Source organism: Cinclus cinclus, chromosome 2, assembly GCF_963662255.1.
Source record: "Cinclus cinclus chromosome 2, bCinCin1.1, whole genome shotgun sequence".
NCBI classification, from domain to species: Eukaryota; Metazoa; Chordata; class Aves; order Passeriformes; family Cinclidae; genus Cinclus; species Cinclus cinclus.
Genome location: NC_085047.1, coordinates 42,438,073 through 42,463,067, shown reverse-complemented (window position 1 = coordinate 42,463,067; position 24,995 = coordinate 42,438,073). Strand labels below are relative to the sequence as shown.

Below are 24,995 nucleotides of genomic sequence, written 5' to 3'. Positions count from 1 at the left end.
ACCTCTCTGTGTTGGGCGTTCCAGAGCTGGGTGCAGCACTGCAGGTGGGGTCTGAGCAGAGCAGAGCAGAGGGACAGAATCCCCTCCCTGGCCCTGCTGCCCACGCTGCTCTGGATGCAGCCCAGGACACAGCTGACTCTTTAGGCTGCAGTCTCACACTGCTGGCTCATGTTGAGTTTTTCAGCCACAACACTCCCGGTCCTACTTCCCATGTTTTTTCCTGATCCGTCCTCTGCCCAGCCTGTACTTGGCACTTGGGATTGCCTAAGCGCATGTGCAGGACATGGCTCAGTGTGCAACTTTACAAAGTTTCATATTATATACAGTATTTTTATTTTTGGAGGTGGCGTTCATGTTTTCTATCATCTCAATGGTTTGCCCACCTAAGAGGTAATACCTTTACTATGTACGTAAGAATGTAGATGATATATCACAAATGTTGTCCTGCAGAGATTTGGCCTGAAGTTTTGACAGGGACAGCTGTGGCCCAGTTCTGTTCAAAATTGATAGGATTAGCATTTATTATAAAGTCCACTGCAACTATAAAGGCAACTGACTGGTTTATTGTTTAAAGGGATGAAATGGAAAATGTTTTTTTACTTTAAACATAGATATATTACTGTTTACTGTAAAGTAATCCCTCTAGTAAGATTGTCCAAATTTGCTTTTCTGGTGAAGCAAAATTCAACCTATCATCTCAAAGTCTAATTTTCAGGTTTTTTTTCTTTTAATCTATACAGACCCCATTACAGAAATGGAACCCCAGTCTTCACTACAGCTATTGTCAGCTTTCCTAAATAAAAAGTAACCTCACCTGTTAGAAAAGAAGGAGTGAAGCACTGAATGCATAAGGGCCACCTTTGGATGGGAAATAATGTTTTTACCTACCTACTGTGACACCTAAATCCAACATTACATCCCACTTTGAAATCCTAAATTCTAGTATAGCAGTACCCATATTTCTGATCTTGGCCTCTACAGTTCTCCAAGCAGAACCAGGACGTGGTCTGGAGCACTGCTCCATTTCATCCATGGGGTCCAGTGTCAGCCTGCATCCTGAAAGCATTCTTATCCCAGGCACAGTCTGGGGGTCAGCAGGAGCCTATGACTGGTCACAGGGGACTGTGTGAAAAAAGACCCTTTCTTCTGGGAGATACAGCTGTAGTGATGCTCTCCTGGTCTCCTGGCTGTGGTCTCTTGCTGCCTGGTGAGAGGTAAAGCAGGACATGGCCAGCTGAGGTTTTCAGAGTGACAAGAGTTTGGTTGCTCCCTTACTTACCCCAAGATAGTCTGCATCTGCCACAAACACTAAGGGTGGGTGACTCCTCTCAGCAGTGCTGCTCTCACTCTCACCCCTCTGCCACCTGCATTGTTACCCTAGTCCCTCATCCCCCACTGTGCTCACCCCAAATCATTACCTTCCTTCTGCAGGGTGGGAGCAGCTAGTACTACCTCCTCATCCTTGGTGTTGTGAAATTTGGCACAATTAGTTTTTTTCCTAAGTTGCTGAGGAGCCCTGAACCAATGTTGTCGCATGCAGAGAATAAAGCACGCCTGCTTTGCTGCAGAATTCAGTGCTGATTCTTTTTAGAGACTCCAACTGTCATTTAATTTCTAACTACCATCTAAAGGTTCTCCGGAATGGGTTTTTAAAAAAATCACTAAGTTTGCAACATGCAGTAAAAGAGAACTGATCATCCATGCCTTTGTCCATTTTTGAAAATAAGTTAAGCCGAACAAATTGCCCCGTTCCCTTAGTTCACATAAATTGTAGGAGACACGTGAGATCCAGCGAGAGGAAACTTTATTTGTGTGTGTGACAGAGAGACGTTGAAGAGTGTATAGACCATTTCTGCTGTCATTGCATTTTTGTTCTGCCTTCAGCTGACTTTGCCTGTGCTATAGCTGAGGTGGAGACAGTGACGGGCAGTGCTCAATTTCCCAAAGCTTGTTTGCTATAACCTGACTGCTGAGAACTTTTCATCTCAGCTACCACCACTGGTCACAGCTGTGGCAGTATACTGTGGGACTGTGTACAAACCTAAATTCAGAGGGGATTTCTCCCCTGTAGAGTAGTGGTCTCACAAACTGTTTTGAAACTCCATGTCAGGTGTCAGTTGCTCAGGCTGGAAGATACTGATGAAGAGTGTGTGTGAGTGTGGATGTATGTACTTATCTTCTGGAAAAAAAATACACATGCTAATATATTAAAATGCCTCATAAGTTCTCATGAAGGCCAAATTATATTTTTCTTACATTTATTGAAAGTTATTTGTTCTTTTATAATGGTATTCAAGGGTGAAATATAATTTTGGAAGAGTTGGTACCTAATCATACAAGGGTGGGTAGTTGCCTCTTTGTTTCTCCTTTGTGAATTTAAAATGGAAAATTTTCTTTTCATTTGAAAGAGAAAATTCATGTGTTAAAAATACTGAATACTGAATCTTAACTTTGCAGAAAAATGAAAGCCAAACAGAATATGAAATACTACTCTCAAAAATTGTCTTTCTGTAGTACCAGAAGTCAGGATTTTGGTTACCCTCTCCTGGTATTCATCTGAATGGAGGGAAAACAAATAATGCAACTATAAATTATCCAGAATAACAGGAAATTATTAGTTTTAGTATTTAGCTTCTCTTCTCTTTGTAGATAAATTGCATTGAAATGCCTTTTGCTTTTATGACAGATCTGAGTTACCTTGTTTATGTTATATTATTAAAAAAATAAATCACTAGCAGTTTTATGTAGATGTAAAATTTTGTCTGTAATTATTTCTTTCTGAATGTTTGCATCCATCTAAGCAAAGTGAAGTGCAAAACTTGGATGCAATCCTTTAATATATCCAAGTAATAAACTGTTATTGTAGTGATGTGGATAATAAAACACAAAGATGCATGAAGCACACCCTTAGCAAATAAATTAGTGTATCCTGCATGCTCATTCTCTTCCAGGATGAATATTGGATGCATTAGATGGCGGTTAGTATGAGGGAAGTATTTAAAGAGAAGGGGCTAACTAGGGACTAAGAGTGGAAGAAGGGGCAATACCCTGAAGAACAGACTGGAAGAAGGGGAAATGTGTCAGTCTAATAAAAGCATTTGTCAAAAATTACTTTGAACATGTCACAGAGACTGCATGAGCAGTCCTGTGTGGTGTGGGGTGGTTGGAGATTTCTTCAATTTTTTTTGTTTAGGAAAAATTCTGCAATAATTTCATCTTTTTAAGTCATTAAAATGAGCAGAAATCACAAAAATAACAAAGTTGTTGACACATGTGTGAGTAAATTACTTGTGTGAGATTTTTTTAGCTTTAGATACACATCTATACCTAACTCCCTGTCTGCCCAGTTATATCCAACTTTTATGACCCAAACACAGCTGCATGTAAGGAGTGGTCAATGAATGGGCAGATTGCAATGATCAAAATACCTTTTTCTATTTTGACTTATGTCTTTTGGAAAACAGTGCCCTTGTTAGTTAAAGCAGTAAGCAACTGAAGCTGAAGTTGCAGAGCAACATTTTGGCTCACACGGTGAAGTCTTTTTTGAGATCCTTGTGGTAGAGCAGAGCTGCCATCAGAGATGTGGTATCACCACACAAGCTGTGTTGCTAGAGAGCAGCAATCAAACCTTGTGTTTGCAAGCTAGAATAGGCATTGGAAAAGGAAAAAGGCAAAGTTTACAATAGTAATTCTAGGCCTTAGAAAATTCAGTATATTTATTCAATGTCAAAGAAGGTTGGGAATTTCTTTAGGTATATTCTGTGGGATGCTCATCTTGTCCAATTGAAATGTCTAGAGTGCAATTTTCTACATCTTTTCTAGACTTCTGTGACAGTGAATAGAAAAATTTCCCCTGTGCTATACATCTCAACTTGAACTGGTTATTCAAACGTGTCATACAACATTTCTGAAAGTGTTTTGGTTTTTTTCTATTTTAATTTCCTCTAAAGCATGTCTAGAGGAGTGACTCAGGTGTGAAAATTGATAATGTACATGTGCAAGACAACCAAGGTGAGATGAATCCCATTCTTTGAACATCTGGGGGAAAGAAAAGCGTAACAAGGTGCAAAGAAGCTATCCATGTTCACAGAGGTGTAGGTGGAATGTAGAATTGCTTCTCTCATGTTGGATCTAAACATCAAAATTTTCTTTCTACTTCTGTTTCCTAGAATGATTACAAGAAACTGTCTATGCAATGCAAAGATTTTGTAGTTGGACTGCTTGATTTGTGCAGAAATACAGAAGAAGTGGAAGCTATTTTGAATGGTGATGTAGAGATGAGCCATAATAATGGAGAGCATGGTCGTCCCAGCCTCAGCCGCTTAAAACTCGCCATCAAGTATGAAGTTAAAAAAGTAAGCAATTATGTTGATCAAACAGGCATGTTATGATGGTGGTATAAAATTGTGCTACTGCTATATTTTATGTCTGGGTAGCCTGCAACACTGAAATGAATATTCTGGGCCCTCTGGGCACAGTGGTTTTACAATCAAAAGAGTCCTCACTTGCAATATAAAAAAGAAGCAGATATTTAACGTGAATGCTTCTCACAATGAGCGAATGACTCTGAAACAATGTGTAGCTATGTGCAAAATCTTATATATTTTTTATTTTAAGTCTGTTTTTTAAAGTAAAAAGATGGAAAATTTTTAACCACTTCTGAAGCCTGGAAAAATGTAAGATTTAATAAAAGCTAAAGAGTAGCACATCAGTCCCAGTGCACTACATAATAGATATTGATACAAGTTTTTGTCGAGCTGTTGCACCTTGCTCAGAAATTTGAGAAAACCTGGAGAAATTGCATATCCCACAGAAGCTGTGCTTGTGTCTGCACAGAGGGATCAGAGACACAACCTAGGAATATCAGGACTGTGGTTCTTAGTTCAGGAGAAAGCAGGCTTTAGGCAATGCCAGCTACAGGAATTATTGGCCCTTCTTTGACTTGCTTTCATTTCTACTTAATACTCTGCTTAATATTCTGCTCTCCATCTGAATAGTGCTCGGTGAAACCAGCTGAGTTCGTAGCTGTATAAATGCTGGAATTTCCCAGGAAACTTGTCTTGGATAATATAGGTTGTAAAATTCTAGGTGACTTGTGTCAACCAGGTAGAAATGCTTTGTGTGGTGATCTTTGTACAACCAAAGATCAAGAAGACACAGATAAAAAATATACTTCAAAAGCATTTTACCCCAAGTTTTTTAAAAAATTGGGTTCACATCTCTGGGCGACACAGAAAAAAATTATCTGTGAGGTGTATTTATGTGTTCATGAAGGGAAGAAAAGAATAAAATCCATTTTAGCTGAACCAGTATATGACCACAAAACTGCAAAACACTTGCCAAGCTACAGTCACTAAAGAGAGCTGAAACAGCTGTTGAAGAGAACAGATCACACTGAGCTTGGGTCCTTCATGCTGTTTGGATCTTAATGCTTCTGCAAATGTGAACTTCCTTGCAACACTTTCTCTTACCTCAATAAAGCCATTTCTTGTATCTTCAGCCAGTCATCTTTTAAATAAAGAGAAAGGATCTAGAAAAAAAAAAGACCATATTCAATTAAATTCTTATTTTATTTATAGATTTCTATTTTAAAATGTACAGTGCACAAGAATATATTATTTTTTAACATTTACCTTTGTAAGATGCTTCTTATGCTGTCCAGAGGACACAAAGAGCCTTATAGGACAAACTTAGTTTTGCAGTTTAACCAAATGGTTCCAGAAACAAGTTATAAATAATCATCATCTGCATTCCTGCAAATGTGGCAGCTGTTTTCTCATGCCAGCTGAGAAAAATGGCATTTTCTCTGTTAACATGCTTTTGTATTAATAGGACATATTCATTCTTTCCTAAGTGAAGATTGTGTAGCATTTTTTGCAGACCAAAAGACTCAAAGTGCTGGAATGTATGAAGCAGTAAAATTAAAATTATACATGTCAGTAACATATAAATTTTGCCCAGATAAATTAGCTTTAGATGAAATTAATAGTTTTTGATGGAATGTTGTGTTAATAAATAAGTTTTTTAAATTAAAGCATTTATTGTTGATGACAGCATACCTGTTTGCTGGGAGACTTGGCTTATCAAAATAGTTTTCCTTATGCCCCTGTTAATGCTCCTCTGAATATAAACTGCATTTTCACTATTCCAGCATTCTTAATGCACTTCCTATAGCTGTATTCTAACAGAAGTTATTCTAATAGCAGTATTGTTTTTTCCTCTTTTTTTTTTTTCTTTTATTTTTTTCCTTATTAGTTTGTAGCACATCCAAACTGCCAGCAGCAACTCCTCTCGATTTGGTACGAGAATTTGTCGGGTTTGAGGCAGCAGACCATGGCAGTGAAGTTTCTGGTTGTCCTCGCAGTTGCAGTCGGACTGCCCTTCCTCTCCATGGCCTATTGGATTGCTCCTTGCAGTAAGGTCAGCCTGGGAAACCTTGTCAGGGCCTTCTATTAACTCCTCTGCACGTAGATTCCTGTAGGACAAAGATACACTTAAATAGTCCTTCAGAAATGTGTTATTTTAAAGCCCATTTTGAATGGAATGGCTCTAAAGTTGCACATTCAGACAATTGTAATTAAGACATGTAAATGAGTTAATTGCAACTGTGTTAATTCCAATATGTAAGAAATTAAGTTACAATGGTTTGCCAAAAGTGGCCTTATAGAAATCCTGCTTTATAAACGAGTCAAACAAATTTTCATTTAGTTCTTGCCTTGGCAGGAAGATGCAGAGGATACTCATTTTCCATTGATTCAGATGTAAACTAAATTAAAGCTGTGGGTTGGTTCCAATTGCCTCAGAGGCAATTTTCTTTTTCATTATTAAAAATAATATAAAAGTCAAGACAGTGCTACTATTCATCAGATTTTGTGAGGTCTTCAAAGCAGTTGAGCAACCTGCCCTCCATTCACTTGCAATGCGCTGTCTGGGATTAGGTGCTACTAATAAATTTGGTTTGGTTTATATATAGTATGGAAAACATTTCTAATGAAGATGGGTTGCAGTTTCTGACCTCACTGAGTTTTGTGTTGAATCCCTGTTTCAGTTGGCCAGTAGCCCTTTCCCTAATGGAAAATCTCCCTTGAAAGTACATTAGAGGGACAAATGTCCTCCTATAAGGGTTGCTCAATGTGTTGCAGTATGAGATCCACAATTCTAGCAGGTTGAACTCTGTAGCCTTTTAAGTTTTGCCTATTTTTCATGTCTTTCAATGTAGATAATAAAAATCAGTTATGTTCACTTTTTGGTAGTGGGACTAGAAGTTTTATGTATAGTTTTCTCTTAAAACGCCTTGAGGTACAACACATTTCAGTTGATTTTCTGCTATAGCAGTGACTTGACTACTTGTTATTTTCCTTTTTCAATGATTTATCTGTCATATACAAATGCAGTCAGTCTAAAATTAAAAAACACTTTTCTGCAGCTGCCAACTAGGTGGACAAGCTAAGACTTTCAATATTAATACAGGCACTCTCAAAAATAAAGAATTGCCAGAAGTTCAACCTCATATGAGTTTGTATAGAACTTTTAGGTTTTTAAAATGTTATAATAAACCATTTTTAAAGTTGTTCATAGTCATTACAAAGCTGAGAACTTTTCCATTGTACAAATCAGAAGGAAATTAAGAATCTACAGAACTACAAATATAACCTTTTGAGGTGTCACAACTTTTTTAAAAAAAGAAAATTATTTGGGAAAACGCCACAATAGCTGTGCTAAACTGAGCCTCACATCAGTAAGCAAATGGAATTATTTTTTTCATTATTCATTCATGGTGATAATGTTTTTAATAAGTGTGTCAAAATCCTATTTTCTGTCTTGCCTCACAATGAAGCTTGCTAATATTAACAAATTCAACAACTGTGATAAACTTATCTCTTGATTATCTATAATAGACATGGATGCCACAAAATAATTACAGTATTATTTCAAATCACTGAGTTAAACTATGTATTTTATATTTTTTCACTTCAGTTTCACTCTTAATCTATCGTTGATATCTTAACAGTGAAACTGTTAGATTATTCCTCTGAAAGCAGCGAATCAGTAGAAACTTCTCAAGATGATTGTGAACAGGGCATTGTAGTATACAAACATTTTCAAATATTTGTTTCTTTGTATTACTGAAATATATGATTATCTGTTGTTACTCCTCTTTTGATATACATTCTATATGGAATCAGTGCAATATCCTTGTGTTTCTTAATCTCTGTTGCAGCTGGGGAGGATAATGCGTGGACCATTTATGAAGTTTGTAGCCCATGCAGCCTCTTTCACCATTTTTCTTGGTCTGCTTGTCATGAATGCAGCTGACAGGTTTGATGGCACCAAACTCCGACCTAATGAAACAACAGACAATGTAAAACAGCTTTTTAGGATGAAAACATCCTGTTTCTCATGGATGGAGATGCTTATTATTTCTTGGGTAGTAGGTAAAAAGTTTTGCTTAAATTTGTCTTACTATGATTACAAGTGAATCTGAACCCAACTGAATCCTTTCTTTTGATGTTTTGTGTAAAAATTGCAATGAAGGGAGTTTATTCAGCTGTCTGCATTCCCACATGGGCCTTGTTTTTTTACTGGATAGCAGCAGGATTCATGTGTCTAGTTGATCACAAGCATGCAGAGAAAGTATTTAGGTGAAATCTAGATTATCTGAATATGAATTAATTCAGTTTTATGCATATCAAAGCAAAGTGTCTACCAGTTTTTGGGGTGGTTGAGTCACAGTGTGAGCTTCCCAGGGGAAAGATTTTTACATGATGAGCCAAGAATTTTTTGTGTCTAATTGTATGTTATTCTCTTACTTTGCAAGCATGCCTGCAGAACTACTACTATTTAGCTGAGTATATTAGTGACAAATGAGAAGAATACAGATCCCTGAAGATTTGGTGGTAGATTTTTCCATCTCAATGCAGGAATGAAATGAGTGTTCTGAGCAGCACTCTGAGCTGACCCATTCAACTTGGTGATGTAGAACTCTTCAGCATCAGAACTTGAGCACAGACCTTCCAAAATATTTTAGCTGTCAGATTCTTATTACAAGTCTGCTACCTTTTGGTCCAGTAAGGTTTAGATGCTCAAATATTTTAAGGATCTGGATTCTGGTTGTTAGTTAAATCAGTAATATGTGAGAGCTAAATTCAAGCTATCCATTCAAGAGCTTATGCACTTAAAGTATTTTGCTTTTATGATATCACTGTGATTGAAATTTGTATACCAACTGATTATAATAGCTTTAAAAGACCTTGCCGGTATTTATTTATTTAACTGTAAATCTATTTATAAGTTGTTATAATTCTGTATTTTAGGAATAAGATAGCACTTAGATTTCCAAAGTCTATAAATATCAATATTTTCATCTAGTAATAAAGAAGTAAATAATAAATTCTCAATTTGAAAATCTGCTTTGCTAATTTAATCTATTCTTATGTCAGTGACATGCATAAGACAGTTTATGAAAAATTGATTCATGCATACAGATGTGACATTGAATTTAGCTACTGAAATTGACATTACTATTGTCCTTATCTAAAATGATGAAAAGTGCTTTCAATTTGACGAGTGTAAAAATTAGTGACATTATTCCATTCAGTTATTAACTCTCTTTAGAATCATGTAATTGTACTTCATAATTATACAATTTTTACCTTGGAAAGAAAAAAGGATTTTTGCAATTAAAAAAGCTGTCATAAGCCAATACTGTGCTTTCATTTTATTACTGAGGGGCAGTAGTTAGGAATCAAACAGATACCTTTGTGCTATTGAAGAAGCAGTAGGTCTGAGTCTTATTTTCATGCTGATTTGTTACATATATTTTCAGTTTCAGTAAGAGAGACTGTACCCAGGGTAATGGCAAATAAAAAATTATGAGTTCTGCTTTAGCTCTACCACCACTATATATGTTGATGCCAAAGCATTTCTGCTCTTCTCGTCTCTTCTCTGTGTCTGTAACAGATGGTTATACTCACATCCCATTCCTCTCTTGGAAAGATTTTGTAGTTTTACAGGAAAAAGCAGTCTGAAGATTGTTATTATTACTCAGATGAAAGAAGTCTCGGAATGTATATGAATTTGCAAGTCCAAGAATTTCATTTTGTATACGAATTCCCACTGATAAAAATAGTTTTGAGTTTGGCTGCAACCAAGAGCATGTCCTATATATCATAAAAATATAAAACAAGCATGAAGAATTAAGAACACACTGTTTTCTCTGTTCTGTCTTATACAGGCATGATATGGTCTGAATGTAAAGAAATTTGGTCTCAAGGTCCAAAGGAATACCTGTTTGAGTTATGGAATATGCTTGATTTTGGTATGTTAGCAATTTTTGCAGCATCATTTATAGCAAGGTTTATGGCATTTTGGCATGCATCCAGAGCCCAGAACATCGTTGATGCAAATATGAAAGATCTGACAAGTCCAACACTGGAGCCCAACATAAAATACTACACCTTGGGTGAGTGGATTGCACTCTTCTTGGCCAAACAAACTTATTTTCTTTTAATAATACTATCGTTTCACAAAGTAGAGCTGAAGAAATTCCCACTCCTTCTCTTTGTTATCCCTGTCACAAGTTGGACATGAGGCAGCAGTGCCCTGGCAGCCAGGAGGGCCAGCCCTGTCCTGGGGGGGCATCAGGGACAGCATCACAGCTGGGCAAGGGAGGGGATTGTCCTGCTCTACACTGGGGTGGAGTGGCCTCACCTCCAGTGCTTGGGACAGCTTCCACAATTTGAGAGGGATATTAAACTACTGGAGAGTGTCCAAAGGAGGGCAGTGAGGATGGTGAAGGGCCTTAGGGGAAAGTCAAGAAGCAGCTGAGGTCACTTGGTGTGTTCAGGCTGAAGAGGCGAAGACTAAGGACAGACCCCATTGCAGTCTGCAGCTTCCTTGAGAGAGGAAGAGGAGGGGCAGGCACTGATCTCTGCTCTGTGGTGACAGTGACAGGACCTGAGGGAATGGCCTGAAGCTGTGTCAGCGGAGGCTTAGGTTGGATATCAGGAGAAGGTTCTTCACCCAGAGGGTGTTTGGGCACTGGAACAGGCTCCCCGGGGAAGTGGTCACTGCACCAGCCTGACAGAGTTCAGAAAACATTTGGACATTGCTCTCAGGCACATGGTGTGACTCCTGGGGATGATGCTGTGCAGGGCCAGGAGCTGAACTTGATGATCCTCATGGGTCCCTTCCAACTCAGCTTATTCTATGACTCTGTGATTCTACTATTGGATCATAGTTCCCCTGGCTGTGTTTGTTCATCTTCTTGTACATGGTTCTAGACAGCACTGAAATGATCTAATACCAAAATAAACTCATTGTCACCCACCCCTTTTCTAGATAATTTTGATCTGTTCAATTACACAATGCTGTCCTGAAAACCAGTCTATGGTGGTGCAGCCGTGAATGGAATGTACTTTATTGCAGGGACAGAACTGAGCAATGAGATGCAGGAAGTTCTTAAACCTGCTTTCCCAGCAAAGCCAATATATCTTTTATATATTATTTGGTCAGAGACTCTATTATATTTCTGTAATATTTCTCAATCTACTCTCTTTACCAGTAAGAGATAAAAATGTTAATTAACTTTCTTGGCATATTTGGGAATACCTAGAAGGTATTTTGCCCAAATGAGAAAATAAGGACTGTTGACTTGTGTTCACTCTCAACACCACCACATCTCTCTTACCACTGTTAGATATTTTTCTCTGGATACTGAATGACATCAGTTTCTATCTATTCTGTGCTTCAGGTACTATTTCTGATGAGGTTGCATTTCTGCATTATCCAGATTGCAGAAAAGCAGAGCAATTAAAATATATATATACTGAAATACATTACATTGTAGTCTTATAAATTTTACTGGAAAGTGATACATTTCGCATAAGTCCTAAAAGCAGCTAGTTAAGGCATTTTTTCATACATGCATGTACACTGAAGTCTGCTTGGACACCTTCTCTGTGTATTGATATTATTAACAGGGATTATTTAATGCCAGGTTTTCTTATAGGCTAGCAAACATAACTTGATGGACAGCAGGTTGAACATGAGCCAGCAATGGGCCTGTGCAGCAAAGAAGACCAGGAGTATTCTGGGCTACATCAGGCAGAGCACTGGTAGCAGCTGGTCCAAAAAGACCTCTCGTTGATAAGCACATGTTATAATGACAGGAATTCTCATCTTTTGTTTCCAGCCAGAATAAACTGGGATCCGTCTGATCCTCAGATCATTTCTGAAGGGCTGTATGCAATTGCAGTGGTGCTAAGTTTCTCACGGATAGCCTACATCTTACCAGCTAATGAAAGCTTTGGACCACTGCAGATATCACTTGGGAGAACCGTGAAAGACATCTTCAAGTTTATGGTGATATTTATTATGGTGTTTGTGGCTTTCATGATAGGCATGTTTAATCTCTATTCCTACTATCTGGGGGCAAAACAGAATGAAGCGTTCACAACGTAAGTACAACTGATTAAACTGTTACCTTTATTTTCTTAACAATAACTCAATAAAATACTAAATGTTCTTTGCAATGCTACTATATTTTTGGATGTTGGGAACTGAGATCTCTTTATTGAAGCAAGAGAAAATAAATCTTCAAACAGATGGAGATAGATAGGAAAAAGTATCTCTGAGATTTGGACTTATGTTTATTTATAAACTGATTAGGGGGAGATACAGGTATTTAAATTAACTGACTTGAAAAAACATCATTATTCCCACACCATGGCTTTACCCTGGAAATATAGAATAGCAAAAACTGAACTGAAAGATTATTATAAGACTAATTTTTTTTTAAACTGATAATTTGCCTTCAGATAACCTGTCTTCTTCATAGCCTCAGAATATTTGTCATATTAATGGTGAAATAATTCCCAGTAAGTGAACAAATGGTGCAATTTAAATAAGTATTTACAGGTAAATTTTCTTGTAAATTTACTTTCATATTAACAGCAAGCTCGTAGCTTGTAGATTAAAGTAGTTAACAAGTGAATTGTTGTAATATACTTTTGAGGATGGATATATGATTCCTAAAACCATCTGATATGAATCAGATTGTTTTGTTGCCATTCCTAAGTATTAGGAATCTCATGTTATGAAACAGCCTGTACCCATGGAATTAGACAGTCTACTTTTATGCACTGAGGTGAAGTTCAATATTATGATAATGGAAAAATTTGTACAGTGTATGAAAATGATAACTGGCAATTTCTACAATAAGAATATACAGCTTTTCTTCAATAACATATGCATGTGTCCAATTTCTCTTTTTAGTGTTGAAGAAAGTTTCAAAACATTGTTCTGGGCTATATTTGGACTCTCTGAAGTTAAATCAGTTGTTATCAATTATAAACACAAATTTATTGAAAATATTGGTTATGTTCTTTATGGAGTCTATAATGTCACCATGGTCATCGTCTTGCTGAACATGCTTATTGCAATGATCAACAGTTCATTCCAGGAAATTGAGGTAAAATGTCCACTTATGATAAACTATCACCCTATTTATTGTTACAAATAATTGTCTCAGGCTCTTGGAAAATTTTCTTGTTGACATCTGATTGAAGACACATTCCACATAAGCTTTTGGAATATTTTAGACCAAAATATTAATTCCACTGTTCATTTTTTTTTAATAAAATACCTGGCAATTACTTAGCTGCATGTGTTTGCAATAGTAAGAACCAGACTGGATAAGAAACCAGTGGTGAGCTATGTTATGTTCCTGAAGAGTATGGGCCACATGGTGTAACTTTGTGAATTTTTTATTTGCCTCATTTGTAATTACTTGGAAGTGTCCTTGCTGCAAGGATGTTCTCTTTCCTGTGCCTCGACCTTGCATGCACGTCTCCAACATGCTGTGTTCTTCTTTCATTGAAACAAGTGTTGCTCTAGACCTCTGCAGACATCATGACCTTTTGCATACCATGGAAAACAGAGGGCTAAATCATTATCACTGTTTAGGAAAAAAGTAAGCAGATCTCCAGGAGCTGGGCCGTCCCAGACTTTCCTGGGGGATGCTCTTGGCAAAGCAGCAATCTCTGGTTTGACTCCACTTAGGTCCCACATTCTGGGCTCTGATTGGGGGGCATAGCATTGTCAAGCAACACATTGTCTAGGGACATTCACATTCTTCTGGATCAGGAGGCCACGGAGCAAATCTATCAGGTTTGAAGCATTAAAAATACTCTGAATGGTCAAAACAGATTCTTAAAACAGGTACAACAATATTGAGTCATTACCCAAACTGATGTCAGTCCTTTCTGCAGAAAACCCTCTTAAGCTTTACAGGAAGAAATAAAGTGAGTGTTTTGGTGGTCCTAAATGATAAACATAAACCATGGTGATGATAATATATCTGGTTTAATCATATATTCCAGCAAATGGAAGGAATTAGGTAAGAATCACCTCATCTTTTTCAACTTCATGTTTAAAGTAATAGGGTCTATAGACTAGTAATAGAGTCTGTCATTGTGATCCTGTATTGCAGACTATTAGCACTCACTCTGGAATAAATGAAGTTTAAATTAAATCCATTCTGTTCTTCTGAAATTGCATTATTTAAAATGGATTAATAACAATTCCATCCACTGAAATTTTGGTTTTCATACATCTTGATCTGTTTGAGATTTACTTCTTTAAGTAAGCAAATCTCTTACACTTTGAAGATTTACACTGTAAATCTTTACACTTAAAACACACAAAAAGTTTAGCTAGAGCATCTTCAATAGTCAAAGTGGTATTAACAGTGTCTTAACTGCTGTGTTTCTGTTTTACAGGATGATGCTGATGTAGAATGGAAATTTGCAAGGGCTAAACTTTGGTTTTCTTATTTTGAAGAAGGGAGAACTCTTCCAGTACCCTTCAACTTAGTGCCAAGCCCAAAATCTTTGCTGTATCTCCTAATCAGAATCAAAAAATGTATTTCTAAACCATTTTTGTGCCAAAAGAAAAGCTTTCAGGAAGATGCAGAGATGAACAAGGTAATTTTATCTTGTATATACTGACTGCTAATTTTAGAAGATAAAGCAAATTTTGACTTCATTTTTATTAGTGCCCTGCTTTACTCTTGAATTTCCCAACATACATAATTCATACTGAAGTCAGTCACTAATGTGGGAGCATGGAATGGAATGGAATGGAATGGAATGGAATGGAATGGAATGGAACGGAATGGAACGGAACGGAACGGAACGGAACGGAACGGAACAGAACAGAACAGAACAGAACAGAACAGAACAGAATAGAATAGAATAGAATAGAATAGAATAGAATAGAATAGAATAGAATAGAATAGAATAGAATAGTTAAAATCCCAGGTAAAGTTCAGGTCCAATGACATCTCCTGCTTTCCCCTTATCTGCAAAGGGAAAGCCATCTAGATGGTCAGACAGATTTTACTTTTCATGAATAACTCCTGCTTTTTCCAGTCACCATTTGTTCTTGCATGTGCTGTAAGAAATTTCATTTTTCATTCCATTATTTTGCCAGTTACTGAAGGGAGGTTGAGTGGCCCAGGGCTGCTTGAAACAAAATTTTGACCTTTTTTTGAAGCTGGATCTGACATTTGCCTTTCTCCAGCTTTTGGGGACCTCTCCCAATACCCGTGGTCTTTCAGAGATGATAGCATATTTGCAAGGGGTGCATCTGCTCTCTCAGATGTAGCTACCTGTGGATGTAGCACTCTGGACTTGCCTGGATCAAGTTCTTCTGGTCTCCTTGAATTCCTTCACTAAGCCCTGAGGCCTGAGAGACTGTTAATGAATCCTGAGGCAAAAAAGACCTAAAGTCCCTCATTCTTACTTTCATCCAACACTCAGTTAAATCCCTTTCCCCACTGAGCAACTGGCCTGCATTTTCCTTGTTCTACCTTACATTGCTGTTGTAGCAATAGTTCTTACTGCCCTTCCAAATGTCAGCTTACGGCAAACTTTATCTTTCCTAATGCCACCCCCACATGCCTGGGCAGTTTCTAAAGTTCCCCCTTGGTAGCCTGTCTCTGCTTCCACTGAAAATACCCTTTGCTTTTAATGTAAAATGTTTTGTTACCTGTTTTACTTAACACAGCTTCAGTAAAAGACATTTGAGTTGATATATTTGACTTGCTTAAAGAGTTTGTAGTCAGTGTATTTTTCCTGCACTGTCTTGGTATAAATCAAATCAATTGCTTTAGAAGAACATGGAATGTTAGATGGTATTGGAAATATAAAGGCTGGCACTATTCTAGCAGTATTGTAACATGTTAGGGAAGAAGAGTTGTGCAAGGCAGCTGATCAGACGTAGGGAATAGAAAGGGGAGCATATGTTAACATACAAAACAAAAGGAAGTTCAAATTTGTCATGGTGGCAAAACAAAATTTTCTTCAATGGAAATTTAAGTTAAAATGGGCTTTGGTCTGAGCACAGATCTGTTCAAGGTTAGTAGTTCTTAAGTCTGTCAGGAGCCTAGGGACCAGTAAAGAATTTATGTGCATCTGTCAGTTCTCTGTTGCCAATGTGACCAGCACATTTTTCACACTTATAGTAAAAGAGAACAAATGCCCACAATCCTAGAAGGAAAAAAAATGGACTTTTAGGGAAAAATCATGTGCCTCTGGGTAAGTTTATGAAAACAAATACAGGTAATACAAACATTGTCACCAAAGTCAAAATTGTTATTAAGTTCAAATTTTTCATCGCTATTACCAGAAATTTTTCTAGTGTTTCACTGATCTCACATTATTTGGGAAATATGGTCCTAATGTATTTAAGACCTGCCAGAAACGGACATTTGCAAAACTTTTCATTAAACAGCCTGATGCAACCTGATTTTAAAACCTCTGTGAGTGATAAAGTCATCACTAAAATATTGCACATTTGAGGAGATGCATATAAACTTAAAATTGAGTGGTGGTGGAAAACAGCAAATCATTCTTTTCCTAATTCACTTACTGTGTGAATTTGAAAAACACATCAGTGGGTTACAAGCTTGTTTTAATGACTTTTTAGCATGAAATTTATATTCCCATAAAACAGGTACTCTTGTAAATCCCATTTATACAGCCTAAGGAAAGAAGATGTATTTTTATCATTCCATTCAAACCTAGCAATTCATGTTTTCTAGCATGTTTCTAGAAGGGTGCAAAGTGTAGTAATTACCAGTTCTATATAAAACAGTTGCAAGTTTGTCAGCTTTTACAGCAGTGCCTCTGAAAGAGGGCTGTAGAGATGCAAACATTATTTATCAGATTTTTTCCCAACCCTGAATTAATTTTAAGTCTTCAAACACTAATGCTTTACACTTAGTGCAGATTTTAGTATAACTAATCCTAAATGAAATGTGCTTACTTCCCAGCCACAGCAGCTATAAAACTGCATATCAAATTAAAATTAAAAAAAAAAGAAAAGAAAACCACAACAACTTTTATGTTGAAAACCATAAAGTGTCTGAGTCATATTTATTTGTGCAGCAGATACTGGCAGATGATTACATTTTTACTTATCTTTGAGGCTACCACATCCTGTGGAGCTGACTTTATCTGAATCTATAAGATGTTGCCATGGTGTGCACTTCCAAGAAGTAGCTAAAGTGATTTTGTGTTACCTTTTGATCCACTGTTGATATTTCATTATTACTGAGGCTGTTATGGCATCTTCTCAAAGGCACTTTCAGGTTTTTGGGATTTTGACTTTTGATTCGTTTAGTGCTGAGTGGGTTGATGCTGCTGTGATTGCTGAGCAAGGAGCTACCTGTGCAGGGAGCTAATATAAACAAAATGAGCTGTGGAAGGATAAGGAAAGATTTGGCATGACCAGACCCAAGAATTGATGGCTGTGTTTGTGCAAGTAAAATGTGGATATCTTATCTGGGCATTGAAGCCAATTCAGGAATGTTTTCCTCACAAAGTAAGAAATCTCTTGTCCCCAAACCTTTCCAGTTGCCAAACTGTGCTGAGGAAGACAGAAAGTTCTTCTGGTGCAAGTCCTACCTGGGAGGACAGTCAAAGTTTACTGATGGAAAACATTGCATTGCAGTGCCCAAAAATGTTAACACAAACTTTGTGTTCAGACCCAGCCTGTGGGTTGTTCTGCTGCAGAGCCTGCATCTTCTCAGTGCAAAAGCAGCAGCAGCAGCTACAGAGTGTGAAAACAAGCATTAGGGTGAGAAGAAAGGAAATTCTACTCTTAGACCTAGCTCTGCCGTGGTTCTTGCTAGCAAAAAACTAAGCCAGATATGTGAGTGCTAAACATCAAGTAATTTGCATAGCTGTGTTCATAGTGTGGTACACCAGAAATTAATTTCCTGAAACATATTTAAATACAGCACTAAAGATTGTGAAGATGCTTTCTTTCAGGCTGTAGATTAAAATCCATAGATTTCTTTTTACAGGATAGAATTGGCATTTTAAACATCAAGTGAGTGAGAAACTCAAACCAATAAAAGGGAGAAGAAAATAAAGAAAAAGGAGAGTTTTAAAAATATCCCTACTTTAACTTCTATTCTACATTTAAAAATTGCCTTGGGATTGAGAAAGTTTATTGCTCAAGGGTCACAGAACTTATCTTCCTAAGCTAAAAATCAGCAGTGAGAGATTATATATTTAAATTTTGTTCTTTAAACATGGCCTTTCAGAAAAGAAGTAAGGGACAACTATTTATTGAAGTAGCTTTAAGCCCTCACTCAAACAAGAAAAATATGTTAACTTTAACTTTCCTGGTGTTAAACAGTGTGTCTGAAATTTTCACAAGTGACATCTGGTTATTGGAGCACAAACTGAGCCACTCTCTGGGAACCCTGCCTTCTGATCCAAGAAAGTACAGTTTTCTGGAATTTCAAGTTGAAAGAAGCTTCTGATATAAAACATTAATAATGTGCTAAACAAAACATCTACAATAATTTCATTACTATTCCGATTGCATTGAATTTAAGTAGTACAAGAGAATAATGAAGTGAGAGTCAATTTTATAGATGAAGGTGTTTTCAAAGAGCAATGATACATATGTCCTGCATTTCATATTTCACACAACACTCAAGGAGAAGAGTTATTTTTGTTGGGATTTATATAATTGTTTTGTTTAATTAACATAATTTCACCTCTGGTTACTCATGTTCAATAAATGCTAACTTAAAAATATGAATTCTACGTCAGTTATCAATGTCACAGGCTGATTATACTCTAGTACTAATTTTGGAGAAAGAAAAAAGCCATAGGAAGGAAACTTAAAGAGAGTTTAAAAATGTTTAGATGCTGTAATGAAATCTTGGCAGTATCTGCCACCAAGTGGTCATTCAGCAATTTACAGTGGATCTTGTGTCTTGTTACTGGTACACATAAGATCTCATGAAGTTCCACACTTCTGATTTACCTGCCAACTTTCAAGGTGCACTGTAGCTAATTAAATGTACATTATTATATTTTAAAATGCCCTGGAGGGTTAAGGTTAAGATAAAGGCGTTATAGTAAGCCTGGTTTTCGAAGTTTGCAGTTTCATAACTCATCTCACCACATATTACCAATTTTGCTATTTCAAGTCAAAAACAAATTGTAATTAAGCAATGGATTAACTTTTGAGGTGAACCAATGTAACATAAGTTTGAAACTGGTAACCAGCATGACACACTGCTTTTAAAGTAGGTAATAAAATATATAGTAAATATCCAAAGCAACCTCCCCCTGCTGCTGCAGGGGAAGTGTGATCTTACTCTTATTCTACTATATTATTTCCAAAAGTGGTGCATGAGAAATCCAGGAGCTGAAATAGCAAGAAGATTGTTTTCCTCTTTTAACCCAGTATTACAGATGAAGGCCAAGAAAGACTATAATTAGTTCCAAAATCCTGAAAATCATAGTGATTACATAGTGGTTGTGTAAACTCACTAGCCATTATTTTTGATTATAAATCAGATACCTAGTTTAAGTTAAAATATTTTTATAAGATTATGTTTTCTAATATATATTTTAAAAATCTGAAATAGCTTTATTCAAGCATGAAAAAGTAGTAACTTGCATTTATTTATACATTGCTAATTTCCATCCACATGTAGATTAATATTTAAGAGAAATATTAATTGTTTTATTATTGTTTTATTACATTTTACACTATTTATCTTTTACCATTAGTTTTGCTTAGTCAAATAAACATAGTCTGGCTAGATAAATAATGTATTTTTTAAAGTATGGGCAAATAGATTTGTGAATCTTAATAAAGAAAGAAAAAAATTCCCAAATTCAGTGTACACTTTATATTAATTGCTAATGCAAAATATTTTATCAATAGATGTAATAATTTTTGTATCAAAATACAAGTGTGGTCTAATACAAGGTGCTCCTGCCAATGGCAAGGGCATTGGACTCCCTGTTTTTAGATGTCCCTTCCACCACAAACCATTCCGTGATTCTATGGAATGCTAAACCAAATATAACAGTATTTTAACTATTCTCAGTGTACAGGTGCCTAAGCATAGGATCCTGTCCTATTTTTGTCCCCAACAAATTATATCCCAGTATGTCCCACAGAGTATTTAATAGACTTCAAAGTGCCCCAGTCTGCTTATCAGTAGATGCACACTATTTTAGGACACAACACAAAGAGGTTTAATGGAAGTACAAAATGATCCCATGGGATTTGAGACACTGCACTGACAGTCCTGTCCTATGAAACAGTAAAAATTCTCTTAGACTATATATCATTTCAGGGAACTGAATTTTTAGTTACAGTCCCACTTATTCCTCATCCAGATCCATCATGATTTATATTTCTTGCACCACTACTTGTTGAACTGGTCCCACTCTTTATCTAAATTAATACCATTTGTTTTTACAGTTTCTGTTCACTCTTACTTCAGCCCAGTCCTTCAGCTTGAATCCCAGTTCACCATTCTGTGATGCCTTAAGTTTTGTCATAGGACATACACAAGATATACATATTGATCTTCTATTTATTTTGTACTATAAATAATGTTTCCATTTCAGCTTGGTCAAAGGAAGCAATCGAGTATAAGAAGCTCAGATGAAATCCACTTAAACAGTTTAAACAATCCTCCAAGGCAATACCAGGTAAAACCCAGTTTATTTTAAAATAAAATCAAGCAGTAGAACTGGCAGACTGATGGCATGAGGACAGTTTTGCATTTGAGCTATGCAACATGAGTCAAGAATATATCTATAGACCTTGTATATATCAGAAATAAATGAAACTAGGTATTTGCAGTAGAATTTGAGGGTATTTTCCTCTCCTCTTTGTTTCTTAAGTGGTACCCTTATAGTGCAATATATTAATGTGCTTTAGAAAAATGTTTTTAATTTTAGAGCTGAGTCCTCAACTACACAATGTGAATTGTGAAAACCAAAAATAATCCCAAAATCTCCCCTTTCCATTTGCTGAAGCAGATCAGCTTCTTGTGGCACACCTCTACATACAAATGCCTCAAGCACTGCAAGTATCTGTCAGCTTTATCCTATCAATGCAGTCTGTTTTTCCTTTGCCTCCTAAACAACTGCAGTGGGCCTTTGTGTTGTTAAGTACAAAGAGACCCAGCACAGTCCACATAAATCTCAGCTATTCTGGTCCAGAGACTGCTTTTTTTCCTTCTTGTAATACTTCAAAGTGGGTAGAAAGGAAGAAGCAAGAGCTGCCTGGGAAATATAAAAAGACAATCTGATTGAAAAAGGGTACAGAAAACAAGTATACTTTATTGACCACAAGACAGAAAAAGAGATTTTCTCTTGGGCAGGCTGGCTCCATTCCACTTTTTTTGTTATGCAGTGTCTACACGAGTCTGTTCCAAAAACTCCCTGACCTTTTCACAGCCAATTTCATTATGATGCAGGGATAGATACTAAGATTAAAAATCTACCCCATAAACATGTAATGTGGCTTTGTATTTGAAACATTCTTGGACTATTATAATAAACAGTACAGCTGCTGACCTTGCAAGCATGACTGTAGTGATGGTCTGGGACCACTAATCTGGGATAACTCACCTCATAACCATCTTTGGTCAGCTCTATTATTGTGGAGACAAAAGCAGACATATAAATCTATGAATGTTTTATATCTTAAAATGGAAAAGAAAACTTATTGTGTCGTCATGAACTACACCTTACAAAATTGTTAAACCCAATGCAGAAATACATATCCTAAAATGTACTTGGATACCTTGTTCTTTTTTAAGTAATTTGAACTAATGGGAGAATCAGAGCCAGAATTAATTGGTTTTTTTCCTGCAAAGGTAAAATTTACAATAAATTTGCTGGCCTAGGTTCCCCTTATTATTAGTAGACAGGTTGGTCATTCTCATGGCATGAGCTGTTTGATCAGTTTTAGTTGTGTCAGATGAACTGTGCTCTCAGGTTTGCTCATTTTACCCATAGAAGGAAATAAAGGTGACAGATATGTATATTTGCATTAGAAAGTGTCTGTCTTTGGTTAGATGAGTCCCAGCTGAGATACTAAAATGAGTTTGAATTTCAGATCCCATTTTCTCTAAGCAAGCCCTATGCTGGGAAAACATAATTTAGCAAATATATCACAATAGGTGCAAATAAACTGACAACAAAAGGGTTTAGCAATTAGGACTGCTAAGCAGGGACACTAGCATCTTTGGGTAGCAATAAAGGCCAGATGGCTTCATCTACTTGGAGATCAAACTGTATTGGTGAAACTGTATTAGTCATGTACTAGTTCTTATGGGCTCCCCTAGTAGGTTAAGCCTTATGAATTATAACATTCATAAAATTGTCTTTAGCTCTCTAGCTTTCAAATGTCTGTCTGTATATCTATCTATCTATCTCTATAGAATCTATATCTATATCTATCTATATCTATATCTATATATCTATATCTATAGAATTAATATCTATATCTCTATATATATCTATAATCTATAAATATCTATATCACCTATATCTATCTATATATATCTGTGTCTATATATATACATATATATATGCAGAATCATAAAGGTTAAATATCACCTGTAGATGAAAGCAGAGATTTTTACATTCAATTTCTTTAACCTGTCAAGTCCTACACTGAAGTATCTGAATGCAACAGAAGGTAACAGAGGTGTCATAATTTAACCCCATCTGTCAGCTAAGTACCATACAGTTGCTTACTCACTGTCCCCACATTGCCCCTTCCAACTGCATGGGATGAGGAGGAGAATTGTAAAAGGTAAAAATTGTGAGTTGAGATAATAATGCTTCACTAATGCAAATAAATAAATAAATAAATAAATAAATAAATAAATAAATAAATATAGTAGTAGTGGCAGTAGCAGTAGTAATGAAAGGGAGAGATAGAAGAGCAATGATCACCCCTCAAGGCCAAGCCTCCCCCAGTTGAGCATGATGCATGATGCTCTACGATATGAAATATTCCTCTGGCCAGCTTGGTTCAGCTGTCCCAACCATTCTCCCTCTGAACTTCCCGTGCACCTTCTCGGCAGCAGGGCATGAGGCCTTGAAAACTCTTCACCTTTGGGTAATCACTGCTCAACAATAACTAAAACACCTGTGTGTTATCAACATTGTTCTCATACTAAATCAAAAACACACACTGCACCAGCTACTTAAAGGAAAATGAACTCTGCCCCAGCTGAAACCAGGACATCAGCTCTTACTTTGAAATGTCATAACAATGCTAGTCCAGCTAAGAAAACTATTTTTTCCTTTCTTTCTTTCTTTCTTTCTTCTCTGCAGAAAATAATGAAACGTCTTATTAAAAGATATGTGTTGAAAGCTCAGATAGATAAGGAAAGTGATGAAGTCAATGAAGGTGAGTATGTTGATGGATTGTATGTTTCATCAGAGAATCAAAATAAACTGAAGTGGTTACATATTTCCAAAATACTTAATCCACCTGACATGTTTACAAGTGCAAGAGGTAAAATTAACGTGCTATTGAAGAGGAGATGTGATTTCTATCTCTTCCTACCCATCAGAAACTATCACTGATCTGAAAAGCTTTAAAATGCCTTGCTACATCTAGTAATAACAGAATCATAGAATAGTTTGGTTTGGAAGAGCCCTTAAAGATCATCTAGTTCCTTAAGGATGTGGTGGGCTGGGCAGTGGTGGATTGATGACTGGATTCAGTGATTTTAGAGGTCTTTCCCAACCCAGATGATTTTGTGACTATGAATCTGTGATCTCTCCTGCAGCAGAGCAGCATCTTCCATTAAATAGATTGTGTGAGTTTTATGAATTTACGGTCTCTCACACTTTTGCATTCAGATTTGTTTGATTCCTGAACTGCATCTTCATATTTCTATCCCCAAGGCACCATTCCACTGGGGTTAGCTCAGCTGCTCAGAGCATGGTGCTAATAAAATCAAGATTTGGGTTTAATCCCTGTGTGGGCCATTCACTTAAAAGCTGGACTCGATCGTCCCTTCCAACTCAGACTATCTTATGATTCACCAGTAGGCAGCAGAATGTTTACTTCTTCTATTTCAAAAAAGAAATACAGAAAAAAAAAACCCCATCATAATTATGAGATATTTGGATATGCTGGGGTTTTTTTTCCTTTTGTTTCTTAATACTGTGATCTTTTAAAACCTGTTACAGGTGAATTGAAGGAAATTAAACAGGACATCTCAAGTCTCCGGTATGAACTCCTGGAGGAAAAATCTCAGAATTCTGAGGATCTGGCAGAACTTATAAGGAAACTTGGGGAAAAACTGTCACTTGACTCTAAGGAAGAAGAAGGCAAGAGATAACCGAAACAAGATACACAACAGAATGTTAACAATTCACTTAAAGCCATATTTCTGTTTTCCTCAAATCTAGCTCACATTTCTAAAAAATATTCAGAAATTAAATCATTTCAATTCTTTATTGAAAAAAAACACAGTGGAAAATCCTCTATGTCTGCAGTAGGGAGGCCAGACCACTTCAGTAAAGGTATTTATTCTTTATATCTGCTGAAGAATAGTTGATCTGAGATAATTTAAATACTCAATTTACCTCTTCTAGAATTCCAGTGGAATCTTGATAAGTCCATTAAAGAAA

At 36.5% G+C, this 24,995-nt stretch overlaps 1 protein-coding gene across 1 annotated transcript in view; it reads left to right on the top strand.

Annotated features, from left to right (window-relative positions):
- TRPC6 (transient receptor potential cation channel subfamily C member 6) overlaps positions 1–24,703 on the top strand; it is an 84,226-nt gene extending 59,523 nt beyond the window's left edge. The window contains exons 3-12 of the mRNA XM_062514470.1: positions 4,170–4,355; positions 6,256–6,420; positions 8,222–8,435; positions 10,235–10,462; positions 12,194–12,458; positions 13,276–13,471; positions 14,781–14,984; positions 20,955–21,038; positions 23,685–23,760; positions 24,552–24,703. Coding sequence (XP_062370454.1) covers positions 4,170–4,355; positions 6,256–6,420; positions 8,222–8,435; positions 10,235–10,462; positions 12,194–12,458; positions 13,276–13,471; positions 14,781–14,984; positions 20,955–21,038; positions 23,685–23,760; positions 24,552–24,703 — 1,770 coding nt within the window. The remainder of the gene's footprint in view (positions 1–4,169; positions 4,356–6,255; positions 6,421–8,221; positions 8,436–10,234; positions 10,463–12,193; positions 12,459–13,275; positions 13,472–14,780; positions 14,985–20,954; positions 21,039–23,684; positions 23,761–24,551) is intronic.
- Positions 24,704–24,995: the final 292 nt, after the last annotated feature.